We start from the raw sequence: 18,047 nt of genomic DNA on the forward strand, positions 1-18,047 counted from the left end.
GGGTGGTATTGCAAGACTTGACAAATATAAAACAATTATGTTGCCATACACAAGCCCATTTATATGAAGCTCCTTTTGTGTGTGTCTCTTTCAGTTTGAAAACTCAATGAAAACATGGTTTGAAAATAGAGGAATGAGAACATTGAGACCAGATGCCAAAACTTTATTTTTCTATTAATTCCAGCAAGCAGATTTGAATTGTATGTTCATATATGTTTAAATAGCATTACTTACTCAAAAATAGTCACTGTTCACTGTTCAGCTTGAAAAGTGTCTTTCCTAGTTTTTCTTTCTTTTTAATTCAGCTAGTTTTCTCTCCTGTGACATGTCTTTCCTTCCTGTTCCAAGACCTTCTGTATTATTCTTGAAATGACATCTGCAACCCCAAGAATGCTGCACTACACCCACAGATTTTGCTTTATCTGCCAATATACCACTAATATTTTGAGGCTCCGGAAGAACAGCAAAGGACGACCTCCCTGAATTGCTACTGTACAGCTGTCCTTAGCTGAACAGTTCTATGTTATTTCCCTTTGCAATACTGGTGAAGAAAGTCTTCAATGTTTCCCCTCGCAAGTCGTTGCAGATGTACTTATCTAAGACACCTTCCCATGACTGTAGACTATTTTGTGATAAAAATGTATGTCATTTTCCAGGCTTCCTTTAAAACTGGTATAAAACCTTTCATGTTTATGAATATTTAATCATTTTCAATTTTCTTAGCCAATACTTACATTTATAAAATGATAAACATCCACTTTGGGGAATATTATTGGTTATATTGCTTGTGCTTTGGAAACAGAGATAACTCTAGTGGCAGTCTTTTAGTGTATCATCAGAAATCACTGTGATTTGTGGGCAGGCCTGGCTCGTGGCTGGGTTTGGTGTACAAACTCCATCACTTAAGAGTGGTTCCCAGAAGTGATCTGACTCAGGCACTGTGCTGAGTCACAAATCCTCCCGTTTCCTCCTTGCTTGCAGAAAGTAGTAGTTTTCTTCTGAACTGTATTAGCAGAAAAATAATTACCTCCCACACCCTTGGCACCGGTTTAAGTACAAAAATCTGTGTGTGTTTGTGTGTTTATCAGGAGGCGGAAGATGGATGGATGGAGTTGAAAGTCCTCTCCTTTCCCTTTTTTTCCTACTCTTTCCCATTTGTATGAGACTGTGCCTGCTCACGCTCCTGGTTCAGGCAATGCCATGGCCTTGACAAAATATAGTGCTGCAAAAACAATGGAGGAGTAGGCTCAGGATACTCTTTCTCTGAAGATCTGGACTACTAACATGATTAGAGCAGGAAACAGCACTGCCCAGCAAACCAAGTTTGGTCCGAAATTGAAGACACATGAAAATGTCAGACAGATTGTGCTTGGAAAGGCCCAAATGTTGTCGGTTTGTTTTTGGTTTTTTTTTTATTTGTTTGTTGGGTTTTTTTTGTTGTTTGTGTGGGGGGGTTTTGTTGTTTTTTGCTTTTTTTATCCCGAGCCCAACCTACACATAGTTTCCTTAGATATGTTTCTACAGTGCAACAATACCAAGTGCATTTTTGCATCTGGGTCCAGTGCACTTTTTTCTTTTTCTTTTGGTGCTATATTGCTGAGCATCGGTTGAAATACAAAAAGGCTTGTAAGTAGACAGTGAGGTATGCAGGAAATCCCACTGCTTTAGGTGCAGAGACTTACTTGCTTAGAGATAAGCACATTCTTCAATAACTGCCTGAATTGTTGAAACAGCAACCAGCCCGTCTCACGATTATCTTCCTGAGAGGAAAATACAGCATCATATAATAGCTCTAAAGCATCTGTGGTGTCCGTAACAGTGTATTGCTCATAGCTCTGAGAGAGATCAATGTTGCTTCGTATGAGCTCTTTTTCTTCTGTCTTCCCTATTCTCTTTATTCCCCATTTGTGCCCTAAACCTTCAGGTTGATGCAGTCCTCCAGAGGTTGAAAAGGGCTTGACCTGATATAAAAAGCAATGTTGTTCCCATGTAATAAATATTTTAAATATTTTATCAGTGTAAATAAATGCTAAATTCTGTTAACCCAAGGAATGGCATTCAGGTATTATGTTTACTGAAACATTTATGGAGTCAGTGCCAGCCAACAGAATGCAGCCAAGGATTTTCTCTTTTAAAAGTAAACAGAAGTGCTTTTAAAATAAATACTGAGAGCTGTTTAAGATCTTCAATTATTAACAGAAGAAAAGCACTGGCTGAAAACCTGCAAACAATCCCTTTTGTGGCACTTTCCCTACCCTCTGTGCAGTTATTTCTTTGTCCAGTCTGGAGTGAGCTCCTCAAGGCAGATGCTGTTCCTTCACAGATGTCTGGAGAGTGTCTAGCACATGGAGAGAGCTTTCACAAATGAATAAGTACATTTGAATGCCAAATATTTGAAACACATTTAGTTGCCAGGATGTAAGTTCAGGGCTCTGTGTTGATTGTTGGCCAAAGATGACACTGCCAGCATCTGTATAGTAGTGTAAAAAACAGCTCTTCATACTGCTGTGGGAAAGCAGTTATTGGCATTGCCTACTTGAAATCAAGAGGCCAGCTTTTCAGTCTGATCAGGTCACCAGATAATTGTGATTTAATGATGATCACAAGCTGCACAGCTCAGTGCTAGGAGTGCAAGCTTTACCTCCACAAGGGAGAAAATCACAGTATCACAGTATGTTTGGGATTGGAAGGGACCTCAAAAGATCATCTAGTCCAATCCCCCTGCTGGAGCAGGAACGCCTAGGTGAGGTCGCACAGGAACATGTCCAGGTGGGTTTTGAATGTCAAAGACGTGCAGTGGTGTATTAGAGAGGGGATCAGGTGAGCAGGACTGTATTGCCCCTCTATTGTGAGCACCCATACTGGGTGATATCTCTCTGTTGCAGTGTGCAAAGATTAGGAGCATGCATGAGCTGGTTCAGAGAAGTCTTTTTTTAATAACTTCAACTGTCTTTTCTTCCTCTGTGCAGAGAAAGACCATGTAAAAGCGTGTAGAATTTCTCACCATTGGTTAGAAGAAGCTTTGTGTCTTCATGTAAGGGGGTGATTCGCCTTGACATACCCAGATTGGAAATGCATCTGATCATCCACAGTCACTCATCTCCACCTGCGATATTTCAGAACACAGATTTGATGTGTTTTGAAGTACATTTTTTTTATTTAAAAACTGTCTCTGATTTACCACCCATGGCTCTCCCCCAGTCCTTTAATACTTCTTTATCTGCTCTCCCTGTTTCTTCTCCCTTGTTATCATACTACACTAACTTTTCTGGTTGTCCAGGCCTGGTTCCTCATGACATTCCTTGCAACACCTATTCATGCTGCAAGTGACCGCCTGAACTGAGAATAAAGTGACTTCCTGGCATCAGCTATAATGCAGCAATAAACTCAACAGCAATGCTGGGAGCATGGTAGTGTGCATATATCCCTTGCAGTTCTATAAGTAGCATTCATGACATCTGAGAGGACATTTCTAAAGTTGCTACATAGTTGGTGGTTTTAAACTTTTAAAAACTCTCTAAGTACTTTAATGGTAATACTGCCCTAGCGGGATACTGCACAGTGCACACATCAGTTCATGCTGACAAGTATTTAATGGCTCATCTCTTCCTCAAAAGTGGTATATTATTCTCAAGAAGCTTTTCTCTAATTATGCTAGCTGAAGCTCCTGTAAATCTTCTGGTGGTATATGTTCTCCTTGACTGTCTAAACCGTAACTACTAAATGTAACTACTCCTACATTTATACAGTCCTAAAATCACATTCAGGTCTTTGAAGGCAACCACAAGGCTGATGTGGCCCCTGCTGAAAATAGTCTTGACACCCCTGTGTTAAACACTTTGTCATCTCATGTTTATGGTGCAAGCCTTTGATTTCAGAAGCACAGCTTTGTTAATGCAAAGGCCATTGGTTTGTTGCAGATACTAACTTCTCTGGACATCTCTCATACATTGATGCACTTTCATGGCGAGGGTGATAATGAAGCTACACTTAAAATGAGAGAGCTTTTTGTTCTGTATTGTGTCTGTCCTCAGTACTGTCTCAAGAGCACTGGATCTATCCTATGATGAATATTGAATCAATTAATAACAAAAATTAAGGGTGAATTATGTAAGACCTGGTATTAGATCTCTTGACCTTGTAATCCTGGTTACATTTTGGATTAACAAGGCTCCTAAAAGCACTAAAAATTGAGGCCTTTATTTGATTTTGTGTAGATTTATTTGAAGCTACAAATATTTCAATCTGCAAAGCTTGTGGGCCCTTTTAAGGTTCATAGCCATTTGTAGTCTTTTAACTGTCTTGTATCATTGTACATTGTTTCGGAGAAGGTGGGACATTGTTTTAATTTTCTGGTGAATGTTTCATTCTTGATTGCTGTAAAGCATTGGAGTGATGTAGATGTGGATTCTAATTCATTTTCTGTATAAATTTAGAATTAGTAGATCAAGTGAGGCGAGCATCTAGGGGGAAGTGTTGAATGTCTCATGTATCACAGCAATATTTTTTCCCCAGAGACATTGCTTATCCAGAGTAAGTACCTAGAAGTAACTGAATAAGAACACCCCAGTCTTGTATAGGATCAGTTTTGATCCTGTCAGTATTCTTCACATAAGAATCTCTTTGTGAATACCAGAATGTTGCTTGCTGAATATTACTCCCTTTGGATAGCAGAATGAACCATTAACAGATAACTGAACTGACTCCAGACACCTGAAAAAAAATAAAGGCTCTGACTAAAAAGATGCTAGTAGCCAGCTTTAGATTACTAGGAGGCAGTGAACCACCTTGCTGAACTGGCAGCTGATGCCACCGTTGAGCATTTCTGCTGTGTTCCATCGTGGCTGGGAAGCAAATGCAAAGTCTCAGCCTTAGCTGTGAATTGACAAGTGGAGTGCCTATGAGTGAAAGTGCTTGTCAAGAGACGCGTCATCCTTATTAGAAAGTATTTAAATTAGTTAAAAAAAAAAAAAAAGTAATAAAAATTAAAATCTAAGATGATAGATTTTTAGAAGTTAATGGTTATCACAATCTCTCTTGGCAGATGTATAAGAGACCTTTACAACTTGCAGATCACATTTTTCAAAAATCACAGTTACTATCAACTTCTCTGAGGAGATGACAGCATTTACTGGAGACATTAATGGCTTCTGGCTCTCAGTCATTGCAAAATCACGAGCTTGTAATTGTTCTGATCTGGCTATTTGTAGTCTGTAGAGTTCTACAGGTCTCTCAATACTTCCAACATTAATAACTTGCCTGTGACAGTGGTTCCCATCACTGCCACTAGTGATAATAACTTTAAGACCTTTGTAAATGCAAATCCTTACTAAGGGCTTATGAGACTGGCTTTGTTATGCTGATTTTACAAATGAGGAGAAGGAGACAGAGAGAGGCCTGTGAATCTGCAGCTTCAGTTAACTGCATCTGAGGGCACAGCTGCTTAGCGCTTCAGCAAACTCAGCTACATGTCACCTTCTCTGAGCCATTCTGGGACTGTTTGGCTCACTCGTGCTTAGGACTTACACAAGTCTCATGCCTTAACAACAGACATTTAATAATATTTTGTTTGTACTACTTTCTGAGGACCTCAGCAACCTCTGTTATAAAGTGATCTCCACAACTTGGGGCAAAACCAGCATTATTGGTTCTGACTCTGTCCCTCCATTCAGACTGAAGTAAGGTGAGGTGGATCTGGAGTGCAGAGAGGAGTGCAGGTTCTGAGAGGGCAAGGAGCTCTTAGTATGGGTTTGGTCGTCCATCAGCAGCTCAGGCTCTGCCTGAACCTGGTTTGACCTCTGGAAAGATCCAGAATTGGAGTGGAAATGAGACTTCAGTTTGCCATCTCTCCCCATGCGCTGGGGTGTATCTCTGCGGTACCCCAGAATTTGGTCTCTTGAATGTCTCATTGTTCTTGTTCTGCTTCAGTTCTCATTGTTCTTTGTTTTTCTTGTGCTTTAATTCTCCTAAATATGGTCTCGGGATTAGCTTGTGTCTGGTTTTCTAGGACAGGCAAAATAGTTAGTGTTTCCTCCCCAAGGTGATGGTATTTCAGTGACAGGTAAGCTAATACCCCTTTTACTTTAGTCTGTGATCCAAGCTGCAATGGTAACTTTGTGAAATGCTGGGGATCTTCTGGAGGGAGGACATCTGTAAATGTACATTTTTACATCATCAAGATAATAAGTTCAGGTGAAGGGGAATGAAATAAAAATGACATATTATTGTGCAGTTTATGGCCTCTCTAAATTTTGTTCTCTTGTTGATAAGTGCTTCCTTCTGTTCTCTCTGCAGGTCTCCAGGTGGTTTTAAATTCAATTATCAAGGCCATGGTCCCTTTGTTGCATATTGCCCTGCTGGTGCTGTTTGTCATTATTATCTATGCCATCATTGGACTGGAGTTATTCATGGGGAAGATGCACAAGACCTGCTACCATGTGCAAGGAGGATTGATAGGTAAGGGGAATACTATATCATGCATATAAAGATTTTCTGAGGGAGGCTTTCTCCTTATATAATGGAGCTTTTGTACTGGCACATGAGATGTGTGGCTCTTGCTCCCTACTGTGTACCTGTTTGGGGTTTCACAGTGATGGTTCCTCTGTGCTGCTTCTTGGATATGAATCACTATTGATGGAGAAAGACTGTCTTTAATGGTGAGTGTTTAGCTTTCTCATCTTGGGCACACAGTTGTTGTGTCTGTAAAGGCTACAAGCAAAACTGCGTATTCCTGCTGAACACAGTAGTGGACTTTTTAATGTGGACCTTTGGCACTACGAGCCAGCTTGAGCTCTTTAATGAATCTCCCAGAGACTCAAGCAACACTAAAGTAGTGATGATTTCACCACTAGCAGACTGAGCTGCAAATGAAATGGCAGCACAGAAATTAACAACTCCTATATTTTATTATTAATCTTGTACATAAATACTTCTTCATTTTAAACCAGTATAATTGTAAAAGAATATCTACTTGAGGCCCAGTAGTTTTTGTTTTGGTTTCTTTTTTTCTTTTTTTAATCACAGTCTGTAAGTGTGGTTAGAAATGCAGCTAACGGGAAAGCAAAATTATATTAATGGGAAGAAACTTTTTGCACCAAATCCATCAGTAAAGAACTTTCAAATTATTGACAGAAAGATTCAAATTTTAAAATAATTCGCTTTTATTGTCACTCACTCATCTAACCATCTGCACTTTTTTCATTTGATTTATTAAACCTGAACAGCAGTGATTCCCCGTGTGGTGGTGGGTGCCAATGTCCAAGATGCAGTTCAGCTTGTAACTAAGAAAATATTGTACGGCAGGAAACTATTTAAGAAGTTCTGTATTTTCTTCTTGTATAACATGGGCAGATTTCATTTTCTGGAAACAGTGCTGGAACGATAATGAATTATCTGTCTTGTTTGCATCTTTAAAGTGTATATGTCTTTCTCTATACTCTCTGTAACCGTAATATGTTACAGCATTCAGTTCTCATATTGTTATTTCTGGGTTGCTTTAATGACCAGAATATGATCAGAACTTTTGGAAAATTGCATTTTTTGCCATATAAAATAAGAAACAAACCTAATTACCTGCTCCCCCACAGATGCATACTTGCATCTGTTATAAATGTAGCAATAGGCGCTGAAGCCATATATTTAACAAAATCCTATTGCATGAATTTTTGTGCTTATTAAAGTGTTTTCCATGGCATTTTGCATATACCAAAGTATCTGGGCAGGTTTGTTATATGGGTTCTCAGATCCCTGGAAACACCTGTACAGAATAAAGGGTGGATAATCAAGCAGCAGAGCCTTGTATAGATTCTGAGTGCCGCTGGGCTGTTGAAAAAATGCCGCACAGCTTCTAAACTCCAAAAGAGCAGAGTTTCAGAGACACTCTGCTGCAATTTGTCAGTGGCCCTGCACCATACTGACCTCTCTCCACTGAAGCCTGTCTGCTGCAGGGGCTCAGTCTCCTTCAACAGAGTTGCCACTCAGTGCTGCAGTTCCCTTCCAAGATTAACCCAGCACAAAAACACTGGTCATAACATGCAGCCGAAGGAAATGTAGTAGACTTGATGTAATGTTCCCTCTCATGTTGAAAGACATTTCAGTTTTGACTGCAAAATTTGACAGCTTGGCTATTATTTTTACAAAAAGAAAGTGAAGCACAACAAAACATCCCTCTGCTCATTAAAATTAACACACTTTCTTATGTATTCCTAGAGAGAGCTGTCAAATTCACTGCAAAATGTATTTGTTAAAATCAGATATCCTTCACTCACTTATCAGCATGTCAAACAGCAATTAGTTCTCTTCATCTCTGTTTTCTCCCCCCTCTCCTTTAAGATACGCCAGCGGAAGACGACCCGTCTCCGTGTGCCCCCCAGTCTGCGCACGGGCGGCAGTGTCAGAACGGCACCGAGTGCAAGGCGGGCTGGGAGGGACCTAAGCACGGCATTACCAACTTTGACAATTTTGCTTTTGCCATGCTGACTGTGTTTCAATGCATCACGATGGAGGGCTGGACAGATGTACTGTACTGGGTACGTATCCGAAAATGATAAGCTGAAAAGCCTGCTCGTGAGCTCCAGCTATGTTAAAATTTCGGGGCTTTAGCCTTTTTGCTTTTTCCATGTAAGTGAAGGCATGGTTGCTAGCAAGGAGCTTTAATTAACTCAGAATATTAATGGGTAAAATGGGAGGGTTTATCAGGCACATTTAAATCAAATGTAAATGTTGACTTTCAATTGATATTTTAATGTCGAAATATGGCACATGGCTTACTGGTTTAAAGATTTGCAATGTATCTTTGTTGAGCAGAATGACATGTGAAGACCCTCTCTGCAGGAGTGAAATATCTCATATGCCTCCAGATTACTGATGTAGAAGTATTAATGACAGATAACAGTGTGCCCTACTCATGGCATTAATGTTACAAAGGCACTACACTGATCAGTTTGTAGGTTTTGTAGGAAAGGCCTCACAAATCCCTTTTCATGCCAGCACTACTCCTAATTATTATTTTTATCATAATAGTATTAGAATAAGTTATCCTAACTCTAATGGTATCAGTCATGGTTACATGTTTAGCCAAAACATAATATTATCTTTAATCTAAATGCAGTCTCATCTTGTCCTTTACCCTAATTCTGTAAGTTTCAATAGCTTTAGTTTTTACCTTGCAATTCCTGACATGTTGGGAAATCCAGTGACAATACAGTTATACTGTAGGGGTGAAAATCAGATTTAGCCTTCATCTGTAAACCAGTGTCATGGTTTAACCAGAGCTAGCAATATAATCACAATAGCTACTCACTCACTCCCCCACCCCCAGATAGGGGAGACAATTGAAAGGGAGAAACTTGTGGACTGAGATAAACACAGTTTAATAAAATAGCAAAGTAACACCGACATACCATTACTACTACAACTACTATGTATTAAATAGAAATAGAATATAAAATAAAAAGATACTCAATGCAGTTCCTCATGAACTCCGCCTGCACTGTGCAGCCGGTCCCAGGCAGCAGCACCCTGGTCCCAGAGGCCTCTGCAAAATGGTAGGATGGCAAAAGGCTGAACTAAAGAAAGTGCTGAACAGAACTCCTCTGAAGAGGTCTCTGTCCTGACTCCAAGCTGCTCCCAGACTAGCTGGAAGATCCCGACTCTCCTTAAATATGAAGCACGACACTAATGACATGGAATACTCTTATTGATCATGCTGGATGTCAGTCAATGTCTGCCCCACCTATGCCTCCCTTCTGAGCTGCCTCACTCCTATGGGCAGAGCTCAGAGTCCTTGGCTCTCAGAGCAGAGCAATTAAAAACATTAACTCTGTCCCAGGTCGTTATCTTCTTGTTCTCAAACTAAATCCAAGCAACCACCATGCTAACTATGGAATTAAAAAAAAAGAGGTTTCTAACTGCGTGAAGAATATTAGCTCATTTTCAGTCAAACCAGCACAACCAGATATAAACATGGTTCTGGATCCAGCTCTTGCCACCAACTTTCACAGCAATAGGAATTTAATTCACACACAGCCCAACCTGTCTGTATAAGGCTACCCTGGACAATGACTAACTTTGAAAACCAGCGTTATGATACCTGATTCTCCAAGATGGTAGAATTTCCAGTGAAAATAAGATTTGTGCTACTATGTGTAATGGAATTTAACTCAGGATGACCCAAAGCACGCCAAAGGATAATCTGAACTGAAGCAGCTTGCACTCTGGATCAACATCAGCTTCTCTATTAATCGTGAGCCTGAAGCTGCATTCTACCCACTAGTGAGTTAAATTTTACAAGATTTCCCTTTGAAGATTTAGCTTATCTGCAATAGCTGTTCTCTATGTGGAGCAAGTAGCAGTTGTCTCTTTATCCTTGTAAATTTAGATTAGAATTGTGACTCTAGCTTCCTTCTAATGCCTGAGATAAAGGGCAGAGATCAAACCACAAGGGGAGTCTGGGTCTCGGAGCACAAAAATTGCCTTTACTTGAAAAGAGAGTATAGATTAATAAAATAATGAAGAAGAACAGAAGTTAAGTCAGAAAAGGAACTGGGCAAAACTACTCTACTGCTCAGCTATGGCTGTATATAATATACTTGTTCTTTTACCACATTTAGCTCACATTCGTCCAGTCTTTGTCTGTTTGAGAGGATTTATAGTTAGTTCAGGAGAAACAGGAGAGAGTAAAACACATCAGAAGTAAACATGAAGGTAGCCTTAGCAGTGTATAGAATTTAGTATTGTGAAACCTATCCACAAGTTATCACCATTTTCTCCAAAAGCCCAAGTTATAATAGATCCCACTGAGTCCCACACCTCTGGGTCCATGTGTAATTTGCATGATTATATGTGCATCATTCATAACTAAGATATCAGTTATCTAATAACAGGAGCCAATACCATATACTCACTGCTAAATTACTTTCTACCATGACTGCTGCAGATGGTCTGATTTGTTTTGTGATAGCCCTGTAGCAACGTGGATTTTAGCCGTTGGATTTTGCTTGGTATTCAGCCAGCTTTTTTCACTAAATTCTGGAGCTTTTCTTTTTTCTCTAGAGACAGTATGGTGAACTGAGACCTAATGGTCATTATTTTTAGGGTCATTCATATAGTTAGCCTTTTAGACTATGGCTTTGGTAGAATGCTTGCTTTGGAAACAAAAGAAATGTTTGTTAGTGTCAGTTCTCAATTATTCCTAGACAAGACTGCAAAAGATAAGAGTTAGCACTGCAGGTAAAATTTCAGGAATTGAGGAAGACAGATTTTAGTTTGCAAGCAACAACAAAAAAGCCTCACCTCTGTTTAAAGGCCATGAAATAGAGAGTTTGAGTAGATTCCTGAACACCTGAGATGACAGACATACTTAGTTAAGCTCCTGCAAACAATTCTGAGAGTACTATTGTCCCATGCAACTTTTTGCCTCTTTGTGTTATATTGACAAAGTGAGATAGAAGTCAGCACTGATCAGTGTTTGCCATATAGCAGGGAAGGTGTTTGAGATGCAATGGGTATTTCCTTCTGCAGAGGGGTCTGTGCCACTCGGGGGGCAGATATTAATTGGGCAATTACTACAGGGCACACCTGTGAGAAGCATTGTGGTTTTAATATTTATCTGTAGAAATAGACTCTAAAAATTCACACTGTAATGTTGTATGTGGATATTTCAAACCATACCTTCCAGCTTAAGGTAGCCAGATCAAAGGGAACAGTAGTTCAGGATAGTAAAGAATAGAATAGATGCAATATTTCAATTGCTGAGATTGAAGGAAGAATTTTATTAAATGGGGTGGGACTTAAATATATGTTTTAAATTTTGTGTAAGCCACGCTTTCTTTAGTGAGTTCTGACTCATATATAACTCTACTCCCTGGTCTTTGCCTTTTCAGCCAAGGAAGAGTGGACTTGGGGTAGAGAACTTGTTGGGGGTTGTGTCTCCATAAGAGAGCAGGGATGGGAGGCTATATTCTTCTCAAGTAGATAACACTCTGAAAGATCTGGATCCACAATGAGGTCATCGAAATTAAAATTTGCTATATTAGGAAATAAATATGCATAGTTAATTAAAAATCCAGACTTTAAGATTACCTCTCTCCAACTACATCCTGAGATAAGAGACTTGGTTGTCCGTTTTATGCTGAAAGGAAAGATTAAGGAATGTTATAAGAAAATGTTGTCTGTGAATCGGACAATGTTGAGGCTGAAAATTTTAGGTGGTGATTTTCAGAAGTCATTACTTAAACCTAATGATGTAAACTAATGGGTTAATATTAAAAGTCCTGAGCATTCAAAATTCAAGCAGACTGATAGGTTCTTAACTCCTCTGCAACTCAGGATAGATACGAAGGTTTGAATCTGTTTCTACTGGGGTCAGTGGCAAAATTCCAATTAATTTTGAAAGGTCAGGATCTCACCTTCCATTTTGTAAAATCTTGATCATGCTTTGAGATTTTTCACAGGTAGTCACGTGTGAAACCTGAGGACTTAGAGGTGGTTAATCAGGACCTTAGTGTCTGTTCTAATAGTCTTCCAAGGGCATACATGTGGATGTAGGGAGTTTTCTTTGCCCCCTCCTTAAATCTGAAAATAAGAGCCTCACCTAAAACTCAGCAGAACAACAGATAAAGCTCTGAGCTGAATTACTTGGCTGGAAATATTTAGCCAATGGAGCAATTCCCTTGCTTTGAACTTTTCTGTAAGTGCTGTTCAATTATGTATTCCTATGTTGTGAAAAAATAGCTTTTGAAATGTACCTAGATCTCTGCATTCTTCTCAGTGGGAATGGAGGGACCTTAGGACATTTCAGCATGTTGCCCTGAAAAATATGCTAGTAATTTCATGAAACCTATGTCTGTCTTGTGCCACACTTTGCAAGGTTAAAACCCGCATGTTTAAAAGTTAGAAAGCTGTATGACCTTCTGCAAGCCCTGGACTCCTAATCCACTTAGTAACTCTTCAAATTTTACCTTCAGTTTCTTGCTTCCTTTCATGCTGTCTCCAGCTTTTCACCTCTGTAGTGAAGCCTGTCTCCTCTCTCATGAAGTACTACTTCCCAGCCTGTGATCCACATCCTAACAAAAAGATAATCAGAGACAGGAAAGCAATGCACTTTTATTCCCTGGAAGGGCTGGACATCAATAAGATTGATAAACTTTCCAATCTCCTCTCTCACTCAGTAGATAAGTCTTGTGAGTAGATGGGCTTCTTTTGAAATGTGAAAGAAAAATGTTAGGAAAAACAGTTTGACACTGCTATAGTGGAAGGTAAGATAATTACTTATAAGGAGCCAAAATGTTAATGTAAAATAACTATGTTGGACTCTTGGCTGAAGAACTGATCTTCTTTGAAAGGAGCATTAAGTGTTCATAGGAACAGATCTCACATACTGCCTCAGTTTTACAAGGTTTACTTTGTTCCGATATAACTGCCAGCTGTCTGTCTTCCATGCAATCAGTTTGTAGAATCATTTCAGTAGACAGGCACCTTTTATGATAAGTGACATAATAATTTTCCTATGCATTGTAGAAAGATTGAGCTTATTATTCTCAAAACTCTCCTTCATGTATGACAAACCAGCATTAGCAGCTCGCTCCCTCGTGCAGGCACAAAGGCCTGTTTTCTGAATCTGTTTCTGAAGACCCCTCAGTCATGTGAACTTACAGCAGCAGATTCAAATCCAAATGTTACAAATTGAGTCGTTTGGTATCTTGTAACTGTGGTGTGTTATTTCGTATTGTCTTGTTGACTAAGGAGGAAAATTAATCCCTGTGCAGCTGGTAACATCTCGTTTAAGTATTTGTAGGCATTTGTTGTCTTCCCTTAATCTTTTTCTAGTCTGAGCAGATTCAGTTCTCTCAACCTTCCCTAATGTGGCTTCTTTTTAATTATTTTTAATCCATTTGTTACTGTCTTTCAGGGGAAGCTTTGGTTCTGAGTTAAATACAATTTGGACAGTGCCCTGTCTCTAGAAAGGCTTTAATCTTTGTGTGAAATCTGCTTTCTGCAGCTGGACCCCTGTGACACTGCATGCAAAACTGCCCACTGCAGCCTCAGTTTTATGTGCCTGGTCTCTCCACTCCCCTGCATCGGAGAAATTGTATACATAAATTAAAACAGAGTGCAGAGCAAGTTCAAAATGCAACCATACATTGTGGTATTGGGCTATTCATACTGCTGGGTAGTGGAGAACCTGGTCCTGAGTTGTTCTGTGTACAGCTTGCCCATTACAGCTTGAATTCTAGGACCAAGTAATTCTACTTGATCTCTTTGATGTAATAAGCAGCCTTGAGCCTGTCATTGTTCTTGGAGTATTGGCTTTGTCCCATGTCATTTGAACAATGCTTCAGAATACTCAGTTGAACCTCTGAAAATAACATGCAGTGCCTCCAGGGGCAGTTTACCTCATGGCTCTAACTGTAAACTAAAGAGTGTGGTATTATTGTAGATGGACTAAAGCCAGGTCTGGATAAGGTCTAGGACACTAACCTGTCCCTGGAAGAGATGCCTGAACTGGCACATAATAAGTTGAGTCCCTCAAATTTGACCGAACAATCCTTAGTAGGCTTGCCCAGCCCCTAGGTAAGAAAACATTTTAGTTATCTAAAACAGTGCAGTAGAGCCACTGCAGTATAGTGAGAGCCACAATGTAGTGAGATTGAATCAGTGGAAACATTCAGTAGCCTCACATCCTCAAGGACAGCATAGAGTAGCATATGTAGATGCAGTGGGTTAAACAGGCTGTCCTGGAATATCCTTCCATCTCAACCTGTGAGATCATACTTGCAGGAGTTACTGAATGAGTTTGAAACTGGAACTCACAGTCACCCTTAAAACAGAAAAAAACCTGGACAACAGAAATAAGTTACTTTGCTGACAGCATTGTCATATCTCATGAGCCTGTTGCAGCTAATGAGGAAGATGATGTGAGGAATACAAACATATTGTCACAAAGTGAGAGATGTTAAATGCAGAGCTGCAACCCCCAATTTTCAACAGCTGTGTTTTTCCTTCCAACCCTTTATTCTTGCAGCACTTAGGCTTGAATTAGTAAGGCTTTCCACACAAGAGAATGATCTGATTCTAAGAATATATCTGTCTACACGTTTCCATGGTGTTCATTCCCCATCCACCCCCAGCCCTCCAAGAAAATGCTGGGCTTTTATTGTTGTGTGGTTGAGGTTTTTTAATCATCTTTTTGGCAGGGTTTTGCATGGATGTGAAAAATATACAAAGAATGAGCACGCAAGTATGAGCAACCCATCTCTGTGATTGCAGAGGTTATTTCATCTCTATCTGCTGTAGCAGTGGTGGGTAAGGGGAGAGGGCACATAGTTCAGAGCACTGAAGGGCCACAGCATTAATGCACTGAAAAAGCAGTGTCCACATTTAATTTGCATAAATGCTGACCTAAATCTGGTTTCCCTTTTCTCATGAACAACTTCGTGTGCAACTGTCATGGTTGCCTGTACAGCTGCCTTGAAGGTAAGTAACAGCAGTGACTTGCTGATTGCCACCTGCCACAAAAACCTGCTGCTGAACATTTGTTCAATGAAAAATAGGCACTTGTTGTGTGAAATTAAGTTTTCATGGGCCCTTCAGGCCTCAACTTTGGACCTCTCAGCCCTCTTCTATATAGAAGTAAGATCTCCATCAAAAATAAGCTTTTTCAGGTTGGTTATGGGGAGGTGTTAGTGGAGACCCTCTGCCCAGTGTTCCTGCATGGGAAGGACCTATTTAACAGCCCTGTCTTTTTGTTGCCCTTTCTCTATTCTTTCTTCTTTTGTTCTTCCTAAGACTGTTTCCTAATTGCTGCTGTCTAATCACCACAGAGACTTTTCTTGTCTTTAATCTTTTATCCCAGAGCTATAAAATTAAGAACTAAGATACTGGGATATTTCTATATGACTTAGGATTTTGAGTGCCTCTGTTTATTGGTGCACTGCTTGGGCCCTACTACCAGTTTTTCAAGAACTGATGATCATTACCTTCCAAAACAATAGTTTTCAGAGTTTTTAAGTTTGAACCCATATCCACTAGACAGATTCGCAAATAATGGGCTTTGGTTCGCTATCTAGACCCTGGGAAAAATAAAGACCGGGGAATATGCCCAAGCCCGAAACACAAATGGTGGCTCTAGAACTGACTATTTATAAAACTTATGTTTATTTTGAGTTAAATTTCTTTAGATACCTTGTTTTGAAGACAAAAGGAAATACAACCAAGCCCTCATCAGTCTTGCTGTGAGTAATACGCCTTTCCTATCTGGGAAGAGAATTGGTCCACTAATATTGGCTTTATTCATCGATTTCAGTGGGATTACTGCCTGAGCAGGACATGAGGACTCAGTAATCGTACCACCATAAGCATATAGTTTAGTTGTGTCTCTGGCTTCCTCTAGAACTGTCTCCAGTCCTCTGAACTACACCCAAATTGGAGGCCTCCCATCGTTGAGCACATCTCCCTAGAGATGCAAAGTGTCCAGAAGTAGAAAATGAAGGGTTTAGGATTCAGTGAAGGGAATATTTACCACAGAACATACATGGTGTGAATTTTTCAAGCATATCTAGAAGAAGTCAGTCCTAGACATTGTCCTGATGTTGCTTACTTGGTGTTGCTGGTCTTATCAGCAAGAAAAAGAGAAGGGGCAGTCTTGTCTGCCAATAATGCAATTGCACCTCATTCAGGCTCTTTGATAGTAATTTATCCAGTGAACACCTAGTGCTTATACAATATCTGTGAGTGGCTAGTGTGCCTGTAAGATGAAGGTTTATTAGCAGTGTGCTATAAGTTCTAGATATTGTACATTTTATTTGAGACTTTTAGGTGTGATTTCACAACTGAAAACTGGGTTCATAATCTAAAATGTAGACTGGACTTCTAGCAAAATCATAGATTGGGAACTGGCTAAAAAGGAAACTGGGATATACTGATCAAGTGTGAAGACAGAATTGACAGTCATGCCTCCACTTAGTAAAGAAGGTAGTGATTATCTACAGCTTACAGTACTGTTTTTCATTATCTTTATTTTTAAGGACTTAATTGACTATGTAAATCTATGAACAGTATGTGCTTGTGTATTCCTGCACATGAGGCAATCAGTGCTGTTCTGATATACCTGTGGTAGAATTTGCTATCAGTCTGCACTGAGATAAATAGAAGTGGTTTTAAGACAGCAATATAGTAAAACAGGCAGAAAATCCTTTCTGGATAATCAGCCATGCAAATGTAAATACAAAATAAACAGAGATGGAAAGGGAAAGCCCAGAGTTCTAAGATAAAATGAAATCATTAGATTTGGAAACCCACCATCCTAGGACATATTTTCATGCTTGAAATCAGCATTTTATTCTTTTGCAGTGAAATTTCCAAAGCCTTTAAAAGATGAAAGGTTTTTAAATAACTGAGCAGCAGTGAAAGATGGTACTGCTGCAGTAGCTGTAATGAAAGAGCTATCAGCCCTGTAGCTAAATAGCCTTTGGGCTTTTGGATTACTTTTTCAAAGATCAACCTTTTCCTTTAAAGGGAAAAAAAAACATACACAGTTACATAGGAACAAGGCAACTCAGGTAAAGCTTTGTGACTTTTGCCTCTGAAGGCCTGATTTCAAATCCTGATTAAGTCACACAAGTCAAAATAATTTTTGGAGGTCACTACATGATATTTCCGCAACTTGCAAATTCACCCAACAAGATAACCCGCTTGTGTAATGGGTCATGTGAGAGAATGGAGACCCTTAATGGGTGCTATTATCTGTATAGGGACCTGTCTTTGGCAGAACATTGAAGATGGATCAATGACATGAATCTCCTCTAAGTAGGTTTACTGCTCAGGATCCAAGAGTAGAGATGTAATAAGAAGGCAAAGGTAATGTCACTATTTATGACAGCTATTAAGCAGTCAAGAGGTAGGGAAAATGTCCTGTCAGTCACCTATATCAACAAGCAGAATGGATCAAGAGCAAGAGCTTTGCATACTAGACACCAGGCTATGTTTGTGGGAAGTCCTGAAGGCCCACTCAGTCTGGGCCCAGAGTCTTTAAGAGCTCTGCCTGGGTC

The 18,047-nt window shown here is 39.7% G+C and overlaps 1 protein-coding gene across 36 annotated transcripts in view; it reads left to right on the forward strand.

Moving 5' to 3' along the window:
* Window positions 1-18,047, forward strand: part of CACNA1C (calcium voltage-gated channel subunit alpha1 C) — a 492,189-nt gene that overhangs the window by 308,660 nt on the left and 165,482 nt on the right. For 35 of the 36 annotated variants that reach the window (XM_065036455.1, XM_065036462.1, XM_065036245.1 and 32 more), the window contains 2 exons: window positions 6,295-6,456; window positions 8,332-8,528. In XM_065036455.1, the coding sequence (XP_064892527.1) occupies window positions 6,295-6,456; window positions 8,332-8,528 (359 nt within the window). Of the gene's footprint in view, window positions 1-6,294; window positions 6,457-8,331; window positions 8,529-18,047 lie in introns of those variants that run through there. The other variant, XM_065036469.1, reaches the window with a different exon arrangement.

Source organism: Columba livia, chromosome 1, assembly GCF_036013475.1.
Source record: "Columba livia isolate bColLiv1 breed racing homer chromosome 1, bColLiv1.pat.W.v2, whole genome shotgun sequence".
Taxonomy (NCBI): Eukaryota; Metazoa; Chordata; class Aves; order Columbiformes; family Columbidae; genus Columba; species Columba livia.